The sequence below is a fragment of the Odontesthes bonariensis genome, chromosome 5 (genome assembly GCF_027942865.1).
Source record: "Odontesthes bonariensis isolate fOdoBon6 chromosome 5, fOdoBon6.hap1, whole genome shotgun sequence".
Taxonomy (NCBI): domain Eukaryota; kingdom Metazoa; phylum Chordata; class Actinopteri; order Atheriniformes; family Atherinopsidae; genus Odontesthes; species Odontesthes bonariensis.
This window is the reverse complement of record NC_134510.1, coordinates 8,828,710-8,848,365: the sequence shown is the minus strand read 5'-3', so window position 1 is coordinate 8,848,365 and position 19,656 is coordinate 8,828,710. Positions and strand designations below refer to the sequence as shown.

Genomic DNA, 19,656 nt, shown 5'->3' with positions numbered 1-19,656 from the left:
TGTAAAGCAACAGGAGGCATAACAAATACAAGAGAGGTTAAAAGAGAGAGACAAATAGCATTGGGTAAAGTGCTGTTTTTACTGCCCGGATCGCAGGTTCACCTGCAGTTTTCTAACTGACCCTAGAACCATAGGTATATGCAAACAAACACACACATTCTCACTCTGTCACACACACATTCATCCATGCAAGAAACTAGCCAGGCCCACACAGACGAGCACATGCATGTAGGACCATGCAAAACTATTCTGAACATACACAGCATTTATGGGTTGAGTTTGTATTATGTCATCCACTCTGCCTGCCACTCTGTTTGGTCAGGCAGCAAACTCATGAGAGTTTTGCTAATTAGATTTTGCTAATATGTAGTTGGACCCGTGTTTAAATGGCAGAACAGTTAACCAATTCATCTAAATATTTTTATCAACAACACCATTTAGTTCTGCCTAATTATTGATTCTGTTACATCCTCAGTCAGGCATGTAGGTCCAGGAAGATAAACATTTGGTTTGGAAATATGGCAAAAGTAGTTAGGGTTTATATATTTCAACTTGTCATTTCTGAGTTTAAGTTGATATGGCAGAAATAAATAATGCCATCTCTCTTGTGGTTTGAAAGGATTATTACTGCATGTTTTCATGTTTTATTGTTGAAAGTGTCAGATCTGTTATCATTTTGTTACATAAAAACCTTATTATGTTAGGTGTAACCTTTGTTTCTGCGTGTCACAGAAGCTGTTTGGTGTTACTGGTAACATTACAGGATGGTTACCTCAGTCTTTAAAAATCCAGTCTGTAACAATCCTTCATCTTTTATGGCTTGCTTGTGGTTGAAACATATATTTATTTCTTTATTTATTTCAGAAAATCTGCCATCTTCCCACATTTCAACCTCAAAACATCTGTTATAAAATATCTTGTTTCCTTTTTTTGTAGAATGGATTTTCTGGTTGAAAGTCTCTCATTTATTGAATCTTCATTAATGGATTACATGTCGAAAGTAATGACTCAAACTTGTCCATTCATTATATGAAATAAATGTTTAATTAATTATTATGAGGTGTTTTTTAAAAAAAAGTAAAAAAAATAAGAGGTGCCTAATTGTCTCTTCATTCTTCTCATTAATGTTATTGGCAGAGTGTTATTTATTATCAATCGAGTTGGCTGTGCCCTCAGTACCTCTCTGTGTAAATACAGTATAAAATCTTATTTTTCCATGTATGAATGAATGTGGGCACTTATGTAAGGCAGCTTGGATATATTAAAGTGAACATACAGGGCTCTGTGTTGTTTAATAGGTCTGAATGGGATTTATTTGAGGTGGCATGTGCATAGTTTCGGGAAAACAGGACTTTGCATCTGAGGGAACAGGAAAGACCATCAGAGAGTCATAAATTCACAATTTTTAATGGATATGTAATTCCTTTAAAAAAATAGCCTATATTTGTGAGGAATATACTGAGCTGAAAAATAACATGTCAGGACCTCTTCTTTTTTACAACCCATGAGGAAAGCAGGGGTTCATTCGTTTTGAGCCTTCAATTGAAGACGTTTAACTTGAGACTTTTATTTCTGTTATGGTGTCTCGTAACTAAATTGATGTGTCCTATGAAATTGGTATGTTGCTTAAAAGCATTACCGGATGTATGCATATCGAAGGTGGCAAACCAATCATGAGATTCTGATAAGCTTCTTTAATAAACGATAATCATTTATCGAGAATTCTTGTGAGATACAAATAAATAATAGCAATCATTTTTTTTTTTTTTTTACTTTGGTTGTTTTTCTGCTCTCCTTCTTTGATAGCTTCAGTAGATTGATATAGTAATGATGTTTGCATCAATAATTAGAAATGTTTACTTGGGATCCACTGATTGTTTGGCAGGGCACAGGAAGCAGACAATTTTCAGCTTTACCATCTGTGACTGGTGACTCAGTACAGTTGCATGCACAGTTAAATTGTTTGTTCGTTAGAACAGTTAGAGTTTAATGTGGCAATTGAATTGGACTACTCTGTTTTTTCCAGTATACACGCATGGCCAGGGAATCGGAGTAACCGGGAGTGGACATATAGCCTTGATAGGCTGCTTTTCAGACACAATTTGTGACATGTTTAGCCATCTGACAAAACTAACCGAAACATATGTAAATGACAGCAACTTTTTTTGGAATTTGGCTATATTAATATACGCCGGCACTAAGAACCAAAAAGATGGAACTTTTGAGTATGTGTGGAGTGCCTAAGCCCATTTGAATCCAGTTGAGCGTGTACATTCAGGAGTGATTATTTGCATTATTTTTGCACAGTGTGCACATACGATGACAGATGGTCAAAAACTAATTTTTGGCACAATGCGTTTCTTTTGTTATTGTGAGTTTTAAAGTCCTTATATGTTCACACAACATGACTGGACTACGGCTAGGGGTTACGCGCTCGTTTTGCAGGACTCAAACTGACTTGTCTGACTGATCTCTATTAATCAGTTCCAGCTGACACGGAGACGATTCTTTCACTCGTTATACATGTCCAGGATATAAGTAGTTCCTAGTGATTCAATATGTTTTTCTGACCTGTTTGTTCAAGAGAAAGTGTCAGTTTTTCTCCCCAGTTTCTCTCATTTGAGACTATGTACACACGTAGCCGGGTATTTTTAAAAACGAATGTTTCCCCCCCTCCGTTTATAAAATAATTTGTATCCACATTACCTCGTTTTCGAAAAAAACACCTTCCACACATAACCGAACATCTGCGTTTTCACCTGTCTTGACAACCCAAATGCATTTGCTGTTTTGCGCAATCTGCCCTAGTCAGCTAAATAATAAAGTGTGCATGCAACTTTTTTGAGCACACTGACAGGTGATCGCATGACAGTGGACTGCCCCTCGATATGAGGACGTAATAATTCCGAAAGCGACAGGAGTGAGGACACCGGGACATGCGAAATTGTCACGCCATTCCTCTGGGAGTACGACTTGGGCGTGTAAAATCAAGGCTGTAAACAGCGCCTGCACAATAATAACCACCACAGTTCTCAAGACATCCATGCTTCTTCAGTGAACAAAGGTCGCACTTTAGACTTTAAAGCAGATTTGTTGTTGTTTTGGCGCATATTGTGACGTTCGAAAACGTAAAACTCCAGTTATCTCTGTCTACACGCAGCTGCATAAACGGAGTTTTCAAAAATCTTCACTTTGCCCGGAGTTTTTAAAAACATTCGTTTACGATGCGTTTTTATGCGTTTTCATGTGGATGACAGGTCCAAACGTAGAAAAATATATTCGTTTTAGCAGATACCCGGCTACGTGTGGATGGGGCCTCAGTCTGTCATTGATAATTTAGATTGCTGTCGTCAGTGAGGTCTTTATCTACCAGACCGTGATTCAAGGTCACATGATTGAAGGTGCAAATGGTTTTGAAACAGCCTGGGGAGGAGAGTCGAGGCCTCTTTGTAAGTGTTAGGTAGGTGATACCTAAGGCCACCTCCTCTGTTTAGGGTGTATTTTTCTTGTTTAACACAAGCCACTTTCACATACGCGCTAGAATCCTTGAATGTTCTAGAGATGTTCTGGCGTGATGGCATGTGAGAATGCAAATGTTTGCAACATTCGCTCTGCACACCTTGTGAAGGATCATTGTGTGGGGTAATGTATGAACGCATTAGTATACAGTATATTCTATGATACCTGCGCTAGGTGAGCAGGTGTATGTGCTGGTGAGAGCTTGTCCTTTTTGCTGACCTGTGTTGCTTTCCATTCAATCCCCACTTTTGTGGATACATAGAGGTACATGCAGTAAAACAAACACATTGAGGAGCTTCATCTGCTGTTTTCACCGTGTTGTAAATAAAACAGCAAGTTCCACTGTTTAATTTCTGTGTTCTATGCGCTCTAGGTGCCGTGCACCCACTCACTCACATCTCCAGCCAGAACAGTGCATGTTCTGCAGGAAGCCACCTGCTGCGATGTCCCTGTGAACGGTTACTGTGGAAAAAGAACCGATCAAATTGTCTGCACATTCTCCTGAACATCTCTGGTGTTCATGTCTGACAACAGCTTCAGATGTCTTCTTTCACTCCTCTCTCAAACCATCTGTCCTCCCTATCTGGAATGTATCTATTAGTGTCCAAAAAAAAGAATGCACTTTATCTTTGCAGTGTAGGTGGATCACTAAATCTTGACCTGAAGTGCATATCCTTCTGTGTTATCCCATTTGCTTGTGAAGTGGTTGTGTACTCTCCCCTCCTTTTTGCACTGGAATACATATTCTCTAGAGGTGCACCGAATATTCGGCAACCGAAAATATTCGGCCGAAAACGCAAAAAAAAACACATTCGGCTTTCGGCCGAAAGCCAAATGAGTGGCCGAATCGGAGGCCGAATAGTGGTGACGCAAAATTATCCACTTCCAGACGGCGGAGTCGACAGAACCAAAGTCATCTGTAAACTCTGCCAATATGCCGCCCATTGATTCAATGCGAGACTCCGGTTCTTTTCACAGATGTTTATTAACGCCACATCAACACCGTATAACTAAATGTTCAAGTAAACAAAATAAAATACAACATTAGTTGTTGTAATCATTAAAGAAATAGCATTCTTAGCATTGTCGCTGGTACCAATAAATAATCAAAGTAATACTGGCCACTTTAGCTGCTGAGGCAGAGTCATTCCCCAGGGGCAATCTTCACGGTCAGAACTAGGATTCTTTAACTTACACTTCTCCTCTGCATCACATTCACACAGTTCCAGCAAACACCACGAAGCATGGAGTAATAAAATAAAAATAAACTAGCAGGTAACATCACCGCTACAGGTGCTCCTCGGTCTCTGTGTGAAGCTCTCGGAGCTAACCGACGCTACTTCCTGTTTTACTTGTTTCCACGTAAAAGCATGCATTTCAAAATAAATTAAAAATAAAAACTCCTGCATTTACAGCCAAGTTGAATTGTCTTCTCACCGTAGTAGTTTCAGTCTAAAATATCACTTAAAGGCAAAACACACAAACTACAAAAAATGCTGCCACTGTTCCTGAAGGAGCAGGCTAGGACACTCAGATAATTTGTTATATTGCATGTTTTTACATTTTTGTGTTGGAACGCTTTTATAATATGTTGTATTTTTTGTTGTATGAAATGAATGAAAAAAAACCCAGAATGAATTGAAAATGGGAATTAATGAAACTTATCTTTAGTTATAGTTATTAGTAATAACTTTTGAAGATTTCAAATAAACATTTATTTTCTTTGAAAAACATGTTTAAACATTTATTGTAAGGCGTAGATTTAAGCAATATTTAAAAATGGTGAAAAATCTAACTTTTGATAACTTAACTGAACTGTAATATTCGGTTTCGGTTTTCGGCCAAGTGATTAATTATTATTCGGTTTCGGTTTCGGCCACAAATTTTCATTTCGGTGCACCTCTAATATTCTCAGATTGTTTTGGTGTTTTATCCTTGGGATGAAGCAGTTTTTATCTGAGGTTGTTGCTGTTTTTGAAGTGCAATGAGATTCTCAGACATTCCTGCAGCATATGGAATGGAAATATGTAGGTGTGACAGCCAGTTTGTGTTCCAGTGGCTGGTGCAAGCCAATAAACAAATTCTGGTCCGGTGTGTAGCTTTCAGCGTTTATCTCAGTGCTGCAATGTCACAATCTTTTTTGCTACTGCGACTCAAACCCAGGTTGGATGAGTCAAGGAGCTTTGGCCCCTGTATATGGAGTGCCCGCTCAACCAGTTGAGCTACCTGGCACCCCAACTGTCAGAATATTTAAAAAAGGTGGTAGAGAGGTTGATATCTGGTCCTGTTGTATTTCTGGTCTTTCTCCATTGCTTCAGATGATGATATACATTAAAGAAGTGAGAAACTGGCACTAGTTTCAGATTTTGGACATTGTTAATAAATTCTGTAGAGTTCTGTAAGTCATGTGGGGTGTTTCCTACCTGTCACGATGGGTGGGTGCGAGACGTAGGAGAACACGGATGTGGACTTCAGAAGCAAACTTATTTATTTTAAAAAAAAAACAAGGTTATCATAAAGTGGAAGACAAAACTAGACTGTGGTGACAAAAACATGGCTAAGAAAAAAACAAAACAAAGAACATGACTTGGTAATACATGAAGGAACTTAACTTGGCTTGGCGTATTGAAGGTGCAAGGATCTGACAAAATGCATGGGGAAACCTGGAAACTAAATATTGAGGAGGGTGATTAGTGAGTGGGTGCAGCTAAGGACAATGAACAGGTGACGTGAGTGAACTAATGACCTGAAGTGGGAAGTGAGGGAAAAAACAATGGCAAAACTAAACTAAACATGAACTTAAAAATAATATGTGAGATAAACTAACACATGATAAAACTCAAAAGAACTAAAGACATGGGGAAAACCCCATGGACGTGACACTACCAGAGTGGCTAAAAAAAATGCTGTTTTGCAATAGTGTGACTAAGTTGATGCTGCCAATGATGGGTTTGACTGGAGCTCCTTCTTTTTGTAAGTTAGGATGTCTATCAGTTAGGGCTGGGCGATATGAAAGTCATATCACAATATTTTTTTTTGTATCAGTCTATATCGATATATATATCGGGTCCATAACTTTTAGCATCCACTTGAACCCCATATTTTCCACCGTGCTTATTGGTAGCATGTCTTTTGCAATACAATAAGCATTTGTAATATCACGGTGTCTCTTAGAAGTTTTTGTGATACGGCATGGCGCTGGATAAATCAGACTCTATGGTCTGCGCAGGCCGTGTTATTGGGGGATGATTAGCACTTGCTGTGTTTGTAAAAGTTTGCATTCTTCGTGCTCAAATGGGTGGCGCTGCTTCAGGTGATGAAAAAGATTAGTGGTATTCCCTGTCTTTGTTGGAACATGTGCTCGACATAATTTGCAGTGCACACTATTATGTTTCATGTCAGACTTCAAAACACAAAAATACCTCCACACCAAACTTTTCGGGCCCTTCTTATCAACAATGTCATCCCTTACGCCTTGGGCTGTATCTTCCGTCGTTTCTTCCGAGGGAGCACTCATTTTCTTTTTTTTATATGGCTGCAGCAGCACAAACAAACACGCCACGACTAGCTGCTGGCATGACTCTATTCCAGCCATGTGATTGGTTCAGTGCGACGCAACTCTCGTTGTCATTGGATATTCGTATTGTCTGTCAAAAGATGGAAGGATGTAATGTATCGAAAAGTATATCGACCATGTTTCATATTTCTATTGAGGAAAAGTTATTCCTTGATAGCTATCGGTATCGTTTCATCGCCCAGCCCTACTATCAGTGCACCCATGGCGTCTTCACGTAATAAAAAGGATGGCCCATTGCTTTCTCCTTTTCCAGGTTTTGTTAGTCAGTGACTTTCTTTTCATAGCTGGTTTTTGGGTCCCTCCTCAGAGCCTTGTAGGTGTTGGAATCAGTTGTTTTGAGAACCACTGTGCCGCTTTCCTCGACTGTTGGAAAAAATGGGTGTGTTTTTGTCTATCTCTTCTGAGAGAAGTTACTGCCTTTCTTTCCGAGAGTCCAAGGTAAGTAGGAGGAATTTCCATGCTGAAAAGGGCTGCTGCTACCGTCACCATTAGTTGTTATTCCCTATTGCTGATTCAGTGGCAGCTTTGAGGTCTGTCACTGTAGCTATAGTTGAGCCCTTTGGCTAAGATTTAATTCTCTTGTTGGGTGAGGCACCTATCTGATAAGTTTTTCACCCAGTAGTCCTGGATATCCATATGCCTAATGTCCTGGTGGTTTTGTATGATAGATTCTGATGCTCTGAGAGAAGCGTTTACTCTCAGATGTAGAGATTGGAATTTATGCTTTTGCCATCCCTTGTACTTGTGATAGCAGAGTCTTTTCAATGAAACTTGAAACAGCTCTATGATTTAATAATGTAGAAAAGCTAAAATTCTCTTGCCTGTCTGATCCATCCTGTATGTAAGTGCATCCATGGTTTTGTCTTATTCTGGCTTGTGGCTTCAGTAGTATCTATTCTGCTGTTTGGCCTTTGATAGTAGAGCTTAGCTGTACTGTGACACTGTGATGCCTGCATCTCAGATTGAAACGGAGGTGGTTTCTGTAGCGTGCAAGCTTCTTTGACATCTTCTCACACTCCCCCACTTTTTCAAGGATGCTCTTCCCAAAGTGCAAGACAATATGTTGGTGTAGATTGTCAGTCAAGCTTAGGATGGGACCACCTTTCACTGGTATCAGCAGAGACAAAAGTAAAGCCAATACGAGGAAACTCACGGAATTCCTGGCTTTGGGTGACCAGCTATTTTCCTTACACAAGGATAGAGGTTTCAGAAATCAAGCAATCACGCGTGCCCAAGATACGCAATACTCAGGAGGAGGTGCTGTTCGGGTATTTAATTACCAGAATTATTTAATCTTGTTTCATGCCACGCACAACATGATAGTTCCGATAGTTTCATGGGTAACCTTGGTTCAGTTGTACTCAGCCTTAATTATCAGATGTGATTTGAAAATGACCAGATCCCTAAACTGCTTTAGAAAGTAAATTCATTTTAGAGATGCCAAATGTGTGATCTCATAAGTCAAGTGTTTATACAAAGCGTTATCTGCTACAAATGCTTAGATGTGTGTGATAATGTTGTCTTTTAGTGGCTAAAGATAATTATATGTCATGGGAGTTTTACATTTGGAGACAGTGGCACTGCAGAGGCAGGGACTATTTGGACTACAGTCTGCCCATTTGATGGCCTAAATCCAAAATTGTTTTCTGTTCTTGTCAAAAGGATTTGATCCCCTTGGATAATCATAGATTCTTTTTTGTCATCTTTTTGTCAGCAGGTGCTATTAAATGCCTGGCCATCTCTGCTCAGGAGCTTGTCACAAACCTTTGTGATGATGTTGCTTGAATCTTTCTACATGTTATTAAATGTAAAAAAAACAAACAAACAAACAAAAACTTTTAGCAAAGATTATACGAACCCAGAATTAGCCCTTTACCCTATTTTCTGTTGAGTTTCAAATGATGTGGTATGTATGTAAGAGCTACTCCAACAATCTTTGTACGGTGTAACGATCCAATTCGCTATTTGCATTGTTCCTACAAGGAGACATGAATTAGCTACAACTATATCACTTAGTATGACCTTAAACTAGATCATGTATATGATGCACTCCTTTAATATGCAACAAATTTCAACAATGGCAGCAAAAAACTCTAGTTTTCATGTTTTCATTCACAAATATTGTGACTTGGCTGTATTGAGTCTTGCGGTGTCACCTAAGGACCCAATTAGGATTCCACAGCACATCTATGATTGGTGAATTTGGTACATTAGATTAGGGCCCGACCGATATGGTTTTTTCAGGGCCGATACCGATAATTATGGAAATGGGAGGCCGATAACCGATATGTGCAACCGATAAATAGAAACATTATTAACAATAAATTAAAAATTGCACACACTGACACAAACTTTCATATCCCTTAAGTCTTTTTAATTGTAAAAATGAAAAGTGCAGGGAGCTGCCAGCAGCATTTGTAAAATAAAGCTAAACATAACTTAGAATAAAACGGGAAATAAAATAATAATATAAATACATAATTATCAATAATAAAAAAAAATCACTCCCTGCTATGAGAAAACTTGAATATATGCTATTTTTATATTAAGAAGTAATAGAAAATGAACTGACTGAGAACTAAAAATCAAGTGTAGGGAGCTGCTTATAGCATTTCTAAACAGTAAAATAAACATAAACATCCCTGTACAACTTTACAATGAACCATCTGAGTCGCGTCGCGTACGGCTTCATGAAGTTACCTAACACCATGGTTGTTAGCACAAGCCTGCTAGCTACTTGGTGGTGGTGTGACAGCCTGTCTGGCTACCCGTAACAAGATGTTACTCCAGATGTTTGAAACGCAGCGACTGGCCAAAACTTAATTCTATTAAAGTTAATTAAGAGGGACAATACGACCAATCACCGTTGGTTCTAATGTGCTGGGTAACCAGTTGTTACGGAACAAGATAGGCTCTCACACCGGCAGGCTACCAAATAGCTAGCAGACTTGCACTAACAAATGGTTAGTCTCAGGAACAAACACAAACACGTTTTATTTGGTCTTCATTAACCATGGCTTTCAGTCCACCTTTCGTGTAGAACTACAGACACGTTCACGTTTCCATGTGGGGGTTTAAAAATTACTGTACACTATGCTGAGACTGCTTTATGGACAACCGTTTCAGTGAGGAGTATTCACTGTCATTCTGGTTATCCTTACATGAGCTAAAGGTTTGCGTGGTTACACAGATCAAATGGACCATTTTCACTAGTTGTATACACTAATAAAGACGTTGTGGTGCCGTGCTTTTGCCACGTTGGTGTGATTGTGACTTATTGCAGGGGATAAGGCTTCGTATATGCTTACCTTGAAGGGAGTTTGTTCTCTCTGCTTCAAGTAGTACTGCCACCACCGTGGCCCCACTTGCACCGCAGCCGCCTTGAAACCGTTCACAACGTTCAGTAGCCACCCCGCCCCCAACTTGTGCCACGGCCACCTTGAAACCGTTCGCAGCCTTGCGTGTTGATTGGTTGTATTCCGTGTGCCAAACAAATCAGATGCTGTGACGGGCGGGGCAATGCTCATGAACTCAAATTGGCGAGAGCGAGAGCAGAAGAAGCGTTCAGAACGAAACGGCTGCAAAATTGGTTGTGAAAATTATATAAACTTATCGGTGGAAATTTATGGAAAGTATGGCCGGTGCCGATATCCCCAAAATGCTAAATATCGGCCCGATATATCGGTGGGGCCGATAATCGGTCGGGCCTTACATTAGATTAATGCTTATATAGCCACTATGCCAGTATGTGTCGCTCTGTATAATTAGGTGTGCTTTCTGTAAACCTTTTTTTGTGTCTTTTTGTGCATATTTTTCATGTATTTACCCATGTGAATTTAGGTTATGTACAGAGTCTGATCAGACGTGTGGTGAACAACGTGAACATCGTGGTAAACAACCTGATCCTTAAGTACGTGGAAGATGACATCGTGCTTTCGGTCAACATTACTTCAGCAGAGTGCTACACTGTGGATGAAATATGGGAGAGAGCCTTCATGGACATCACTGGTGAGTGATTGCTACTTCTTTGGTTTGTGAGAATAACTAATAAATGCATAGTCAATGAATTTATATTGGCTTTGATAGTGCTTTATCAATCCCTGAAAGGAATTTCTGCAGTATATTGTGTATGATTGATGAAAAATAAATACTAGAGGAAAAAAGAAGAAAAAATAGAAGAAAAATTGAGAGTTGACGTGTAGCAGAGAGAGGTTTGTTAGAAATCTTCAAAGATTATCATGAATTAATTGGGATGTTGTTGATGATGTCATACACAGCATTGGCAGGTAACACAGATGAACTCTCTCAGTAGACGACTTAGATAGACACCCCAAACACCAAGATCCAGCCCCTCTGTTGTACAAGGTCATGGTCAAATTTATTTATAAAGCACATGTGAAAATTTTTTTTGACTGAATTGCTTCAATACTTGGATTCCATGATCATTGTCCAAGTGAATGGAGTTTTGCTCCATTCGTGGCTTCCTGCAAAAGAGCAGTTTAAAGGGGAATAATTCCTGTGGAGGGCTGGGGAAGAGCAGAGGGTCTAGTCATTTATCACAACTGCTAATGGGTTGAATGATAAATGGATTCACGACATAGGTTCACAATGGGCGCTTCTCTCATTTGTTCAGTGCAAAAATACCTGACTTTTTTTTCTTTTTCTCTCTCTCTTTGCAGCTCCAGAGCTGGTCCTGAGAAAAGTTATAAACTTTGCAGACTGCACTGTGTGTTTGGACAAGCGGAATGCTAGTGGCAAGATCGAGTTCTACCAGGATCCCCTGTTATACAAATGCTCCTTCAGAACACGCCTTCATTTTACCTACGACAACATCAATTCTAAGATCCCAGCTGTCATCAAAGTGAGCAACTCCAAATTTTAGTTAAAAAATCAAGACGTTCTATTGTTCTAACATGTCTCATAATGAATCATTTTAAATGAGTTGTTTTTTTTCACATGTAATTTCGTACATAAGTATGCAAGAGCCACCACAAATAGATTTCGTAACTAAAATATTGGCAGTGGTTTGCTTTCACATAAATGCTATCTGACGCGAGTGGTCTTTTGTCAGCATTTCAGTTAATTTTTCACTATAGTTTTTACTAAAATAATGATGTTGTCTTTGAGGTAAATTGGAGTAGAGTACCCCGAAGATAATTATGGCTTTGCTTGAACACTTTAATGAGTGTTCCCTAAAAAAACTAGACAACCATGTTGTATAATTATGAACATCAAGACTTAATAACTATTGTATGTGACGAAGCATCAGATTTTTGAAGAATAATAGTAAATAACAATAGGCATTTTATGGTTATTGATTTTAAAGCATAACTGGACTCCCAACTTTGAGCCTAGTCTCATGTAGTCAGGCCTACCTCTGGCCTTATCTTTACATTCTGGTAAGGTGAAAAAACGCTCTTATTTTTGTTTGTATTTTGTAATTACCATTGTAAAATGGTGTAGAGTGTACACGTATTTCAGTAGAATGGGTGAGCAAATGTGCAAAAATGTCCCGGCAGATATAACAAATGTATTTATTCAGACAAAGTTACAAACAGTTCTGACTTATTGCACGATCTTAATCTGCTCCCATTCGTACCTAGCTTCTTTTATCCCCTTTATGGTTTTTACTTTAATAAATGTACAATACCAGTCAAGTTTGGATACAGGTAGCCATTCATTTTGAAAAAGGTCTATCCAAACTCGTACTGTATATGCTTCCTTTCTTACTCTTTACTATGCGTTTACTCACATTTAAGTTATTAGATGTGGTTTATAGCTACATTAGCAAGATTGAAAGTGAAACCTGTCTTTTCAAGGAGCCTATTTTGTATTACACAGTCATATTCATATTATGTGGATGATGCGCACTATAAGATGTTGAACATGTAGCCAATTTAATATGGAAACATGTTATTGTGCGAAAAGAAAACTACTATCTTGTACTGTTCTCCTCCATGTGTTCTCAGATCCACACCATGGTGGAAAGCCTGAAGTTGTCCATTACTGATCAGCAGTTACCCATGTTTATCCGGGTTTTAGAGCTGATTATTGCCCTCTACTATGGGGAAATAGGAGGACACAAAGAGGGTGAAGGCGAAGAGGGCATTGGTCTTGTCAGGGATGGAGGAGCAATCTCACCTGGTGAGTGTTGTACTATATGGCATGTTCATGGAATCACTATCAACATGTTGCTTTGTCCTGTTCAGAGGTTCTGTCTCTCCATTTCTGTTGCTTCTAAATGGGACGTATATCCTTGCTTTGACCATTGTTTCTGCTCCTTGTGCTTTTTCTACAAATACAATCTGGATTGTGTAACTTGACATAGCTCATTTTTATCAGGCCTGATCACCTCTTTGTGGATAGAAGACAAGAAACAGAAACACAATCGCCCTTCTGTCACTATAGCAAAGGCTCACTGTTCATATCCAGTAGACAAGCAAAACACATATGTTCATTTTCAAAATTAGCTGATTTCCAAAAGTCTCAAAATGAAACTTGCAAATTGATTTAAAATTGGGAGCAATCTTTCAATCTTCTACAAGTTCATTATAAAATTAGGAAAGAGAGAGAAGCAAAAGTTTGGGCACACTGATCCCAGTACAGCTGGCTGGGAGAACAGAAATCCTCTTAAATCCACTATCTTCTCATTTGCATTGTTCACTTTCTAGATAAAGTGATTGTTGCCACACTATTTCAAAAGGTGGTCAACAGCTTCCCTGTACTAATCCTCTAGTCCATCACTGAGTCATCTTAGTATTTCTGGAGGTAACAGGAGTCTGAGTGGAAGCAAGCACTGAAGAAAACAAAGAACTGTGCTGCCTGTTTCGTCCAGATGAAAGTGGGTTTGCTGAGGCAAAAAGATGATGGCATCTTCAGCCCTAACTCCAGGATCAAAAGCAAATTGTACTGGGTCCACCAGGACTTTAATGATGTGGTATGTTAGGGCAACAGGTCTGTAGTCATGTTCTTGTTCAAAAGTTTTTCCAGGTCACTGGCGACCCAGTGCTTATTATTGTTGAAGCACTTCACTGTCTTTGTGGGGATGATGTTCTCCACACAGAAGTTTATTTAGCTAATAATGTCATCTTTATGTGGCTCACAGAGTACATTCCAGTCTGTCACCTCAAAGCACCTCTTAAGAGTTTCCTTATTTTCCTGAGACCTTTTCCTCAAGTTTCTGTGGTCAAAAGTTGCTATGATGTTGCCTTTGGCCAAACTTCTCTAAGTTTAAGGGCCTTAGTTGTTTGATGGCAAAAATGAGCTCTTTACTTTTTCATGAGAACTTGTTGTACTCAGTGACCTTGATACCAATCAGTCAAAAAACACCTCAATTTGGATTGAGATCCGTTACTCAATGTTGGATTGTGACATCACTTGTAAACATACATATACTCTCTGTAGTTCCAGTATTAGAAATAATTTAAAGCAGTCACGATTACGTACACACTTAAATACACACAAAATTTCCCAGATACAGACTTAATAACTACTGTTGTACATTTACAAAACCCACTCCATTCTCTAAATGCCCATCATGTTTCTACCCCAAGTGCCAGCCTTCTCCAAGCCAAAGACAGCAATATCAAGTCACAAGCCTCACTAGGCTGAATAAGCTTCTGTAGTACAAGGAGCAAATTGTGAGGGACAAAAGTGGCGGTTATAAAGGCAAACAGGCAGCACAACATAATGCAGCCTTGCTCTCTCTAACTTGCTCCCTGCCTCTTGGCGTGAAACTTTTACTTTAAATTGGCGCAGCTTCCAGTTCAGTGTCCAATGCCAGATGTAAGAGTCGTGTCATGCTACTGCTATGCGGAGCCTCTGAGAATGAATTAGTATCCCATCACAAAAATATACAAGAGGGGACCAGCTCTTGGAACCTGAGCGCCCCCAGATCTAGTTATGCTGGGCGTAATTGACAGAGTGAAGAAGCTGAAAGGGATCTGGGTGCAGTTGTGTGTGTATATGCACTGTAGTGTGTGTGCGTGTGTGTGTGTGTGTGTGTGTATTGAGATGGATCTGAGGCTGAGCTTGTTCATGCTTTTCAGTCTATGAATTTCAGGTTTCAGGAATAAAGCTGAACTTTTCTGAGAAAATGTTAGAATTAAAGCTTGACTTGGCTAACATACATAGTATTGTTAGTGGAGCTATAGTTTATAGGAAACAGTCATTCTGACATGACTGTTCAAACATGATATCTATATTGTATATAGCATTTAATTTCATACAATTTCCCTTTAGCTGCTTGCCATCTTTGCTGGATCTTCTGGCTCCTTTGTCTCCTGTGTGTGTGTGTGTGTGTGTGTGTGTGTGTGTGTGTGTGTGTGTTGCCTTTATTTACTGTTTTTGTGAGTTGACTTTTGTAACTGATGCGGTTGAACTTAACAAATGTTTTCAGTTGTAGTTTTGCATTCATGGACTGTACTGTATATATTGTGGACAAGGTTGAATTTAGATTAATGAGGACAGTCTGGATCTTCTGTGTACTGTATTGTTAAGACCTGACTTTTAATTGTAAGTGGTTGTTCTCAGAACATTTTCAAAGGAAACATGAATTTTTTTTACTTTCGTGTAATTATTGCAGTGGAAAAAAACATTGTAATATGTGCAAGTTGCCATTATTAACTGTGGCCTCATTTTGTAAATTTTTTCTCTTTAAACAGACAATGGTTCATTCATAAATAACATCATTGGGTGAAAGATGGGGGATACTATGTGTCAGTAACCAAAGTTACCTTCTAGTCAAGATTACATTGTTAGTTTTCCTGAAGTATGAAATTCTGTGAGTTCAATGAAACACAAAAACGCATGCGGTTGGAAACACTGATGACTTGCATACTTAAACAGACCAGTTGGTCACCGCAGTGAAAGCTGTATGGTTTCACAAAGTATGTTAAGAATTATGAGCCGAGAACTGTGGCTGCTGAAGTGTGGCTGTGCGTGCGTGCGTGTGTGTGTGCTTATCTATCTTTCTGTATAGCATCTATGTGATTGTGTCTATGAGTGCCTGCAGTTATGTTTCTCCATTTTTACATGTGGTTATTTTTGTACTTGTGCGAGTGATTACTTTTTTTTTCTCATGTTTTTAATTTTTTTTTTAAATTTTGTTGATAAACTTGAAGGCAAAGTGAGTAATACTCAATAAGAATCTAAGGTTTAACCTCTCATGATTTTATTTTATTTTGCTAATTGTTTCTAGAACTTCATATGTTGAGAAGTTAAAGGTTTTAAGTCATCCAGAAAACGCTCAGATTTTAGAACACTTTCTTTAAACGAAGATTTGGGTCTGAATGGGTTGTGCTGCCTCAGTTACTTGACATTACCCCTCTTTATAGTCCGTGTAAAAGATGCAAACACTTCTGAACTTCAACATCCGTGAAGTATTCTTTTTCTGGCACATTGGTTTTATAATCTCTTTCCATAGCCTAAATTTTTTGATTTTATTGTTTAGCAATATCTGATACAGGGTTATTGGTTTCATTATATATAATGAAAATAGGTATATGCCCCATAGTATGTTTCTATCACGTATGAGGAAGTAATACAATTTTGTTACTTAATTAAAAGTGATGTGTGTGGACAAGTGTGTGGATGTGTGGCTGTGTGCATGTGCAGCTTTTTTAGTGAAATATTTTTATCTGTATCTTGTTCTTTTGCACTTGTGGTTTTTGGTATAACTTAGCCTGACTGTGTTCATGTTTTGCACTTGTGTGAAAGCACATATACACAGATATGTTCATAAACATACATTTTCAGCAGAAGGTCAAGAGTATGTTTTGCCCCAAAGTCAGGTAACCTGCCCTTTTCTTCCTCTCTAAACATGCAGGGACATCTACTGGCCGTTTTGGACACTGCCTTTTCTCACCATCCCTACTGTGTCACTGGGCCATTCACCCACTAACACTTCCATTCCTCATTATGATAGACGTGCCCTTTTGCTTTAAGACTAGCGACACCAACCATGTCCTTTTTTATATTGTGTAACACGGTGCTTGACATTGTGTATATTATGTATGCTGTGTACATCCAGCCCACATCATTCTCTGGGGAATTTTCACTTACTTCTTTGAATTGAAACTTCAAAGTCTCCTTAAGCTGATCTGTTTTGATCATTTGATCAATTCATTTGTAATTGTCCTTTTATTTTGATTACCCATAGACTTTGTCAGGCCATGACGTGAATTGAAAGAGCTTAACTTGTTGAACTGACACCTTAAAGCCTTCAGAGGGTGAAAACATAAAGGAAACAAGTGGAAATGAGAGAATTGGACAGGGAAATTTGGCTAGGGCGAGATAAAAAGCCATAACATGGGATTTCCAACTGCCAATTCACAAAGTGAAAGATTTAATTAAAATATGTCATAATTTTCACCGCCTTAGCCTCTGGGATTCCTGGAGTATGACTTCACAGGCAATATTGTTTTCTCACAAAGAGCATGAGGCAGTGAGGAATGGGATTACACATTCTTGTGTATTGACATCAGTTTCCTTTACCCCGACTTACATGGAAACAGACATAATTGGACCATTTCAGGGGTCAGGATAAGAACCATTGCGGTTCCTGTGAACCTCCAAATGATTTTCTGTGTAAGGGCATCGTTGATTAGTGTTTCTAATCTTTTCTAGTACACACCACCTATATGCCAGTCCAGTGACTTGCATCCCAATGATTATCCTAGTGCTTCCTCATTTTATTAGCCAGTGTCCTAGTCAACTCCATTACATTACATTACACTTAGCTGACGCTTTTGTTTATCCAAAGCGACTTACATCTATTTAGATACAGGGTATTGGTTACAGGCCCTGGAGCAATGTGGGGTTAGGTGCCTTGCTCAAGGGCACTTCAGCCATGAATAGAGTTGTAGGGAGAGGTAATGGTGGGACTTTAACTTGCAACCCTCTGATATTAAGTCCACCTCCCTAACCACTAGGCCACGGCTGTAACTCCACCACCAATTCCTCAAAATTTTTTTGGTACTGTTCTGTCGCTGGTTACTTCTTGCCTTCCCTTGCATTCCCTGCCAAGCATGCCTTATATTGGTGGCTATGGCTTGTTCTTAGTCTCCATTTCTCTCGACTGGCTTCTTATCAAATATGCGCCAAGCCCCATTCTGCTTGCATTTATTGACGCAGTCTGTTATTGGTCCACTGCGGACAGCCTTGACCACTGGACCCAGTTAAAGCCCCTCTTCTGTCAGGACAGGCTGTGCTCTTTGGCATAAATTGGAATGGACTTCCACTTCCTGTATATAGCTCATGCAGCAGTGAGTTCATGTAACACACAGATGCTTACACACCTGTGCGTTAAGCGGGGCAGCAACTACTGTGAAAGTACCTCAGTCTGTGCCGTTTTTGTATTTGCTTGACAGCTGAAATAACTTGCTTGTATTAAACTGCCCTGAAGGAATGGACAAATTGAGTGTGTTGCTGTGGGTACAGACACCTTCAGTATCAACAGTTGTCTCTTTGTATTGCCGGTTTGTTCAAAGAGCCTGCATGTTTTAATTCATCTGTTGAGAGTAAAAACAACTGGAGGCAAATTACTATTTTTCATAGAGCCTGATTTTGATCGTAATATAAATTAAACAAGGATACAGTATAAAAATGTCAGAAAATATTTTATTTACATGGGTCAAGGCTCTCTCTTAGTGTAGTATCCTTATTTGGGGGAGTTTTTTTTTTTTTTTTTTTTTTTTTTTTTTTTTTATAAAGTTTCCATTGTAAATCTTTATTAAACTGTGTGAGCAAAAATGATTATTCAGCCATGACCACCTCACTCAACCCCCAATCTAATGAAGATTTTTGTCCTCATCAGGGATAGATGTCGACATGGAAAGGTTGGGATCTGGTCAGTTCTCCAGTCAGGACTTCTACATGCAGACTGGGAGTCCTGAAGAGGATGACCAAGGCTGGGTGTCCTGGGCTTGGTCCTTTGTTCCAGCCATTGTAGGCACAGAGGAAGAAGGGGAGGAAGGCCTTTACCAGGAGACAGAGAGTGGAGGCATTCCTAACAGCCCCCAGCAACACGCATCTAAAGACCCCATTGTTTCCATAAGTTTCTACTGCACTAAAGCTTCTGTCACCTTCAAGGTAAATCTAGTGTTTAAAAAAAAACAAAAAAACATGCAGGATCTTTCATCCACATTGTAGATAATTTGTTTCCAAAAATATGCTCACAAGACTTAAGTGTTACACGGGTTAGAATGTATGTACTTGTTTAATGATATTTCAGGTTAAGGAAATGTTTATTTTCAGCATGGCTTTGAAAACTATTCCGTGTCGGTACAAAAAAAAAAAAATTAGATATGAATGTGGTGGCCACTGGTTCACACTAAAACATAGCAACTTTTAACCTTGGCAAGGTTCGACAGAGTGCTTTGAAATGTGTTTCCCATTGACCCTTTCACACACACATTCACATAGTGCTTAATAATCTTTAAATGCAGCACTCTCTCAGCTTTCTATATATTATTATCTACCTACTCACAGACTGATGAGCATATCATTGGCAATGTGGCATTCAATGTCTTGCCAAAGGACACCAGCACACATGGTGGGGT

General features: G+C 39.1%; 1 protein-coding gene across 8 annotated transcripts in view; it reads left to right on the top strand.

The window, feature by feature from the left end:
* vps13b (vacuolar protein sorting 13 homolog B) overlaps nucleotides 1-19,656 on the top strand; it is a 310,547-nt gene that overhangs the window by 25,289 nt on the left and 265,602 nt on the right. For all 8 annotated transcript variants that reach the window (XM_075464765.1, XM_075464763.1, XM_075464764.1 and 5 more), the window contains exons 5-8: nucleotides 10,937-11,104; nucleotides 11,776-11,957; nucleotides 13,066-13,240; nucleotides 18,912-19,186. In XM_075464765.1, coding sequence (XP_075320880.1) covers nucleotides 10,937-11,104; nucleotides 11,776-11,957; nucleotides 13,066-13,240; nucleotides 18,912-19,186 — 800 coding nt within the window. The remainder of the gene's footprint in view (nucleotides 1-10,936; nucleotides 11,105-11,775; nucleotides 11,958-13,065; nucleotides 13,241-18,911; nucleotides 19,187-19,656) is intronic.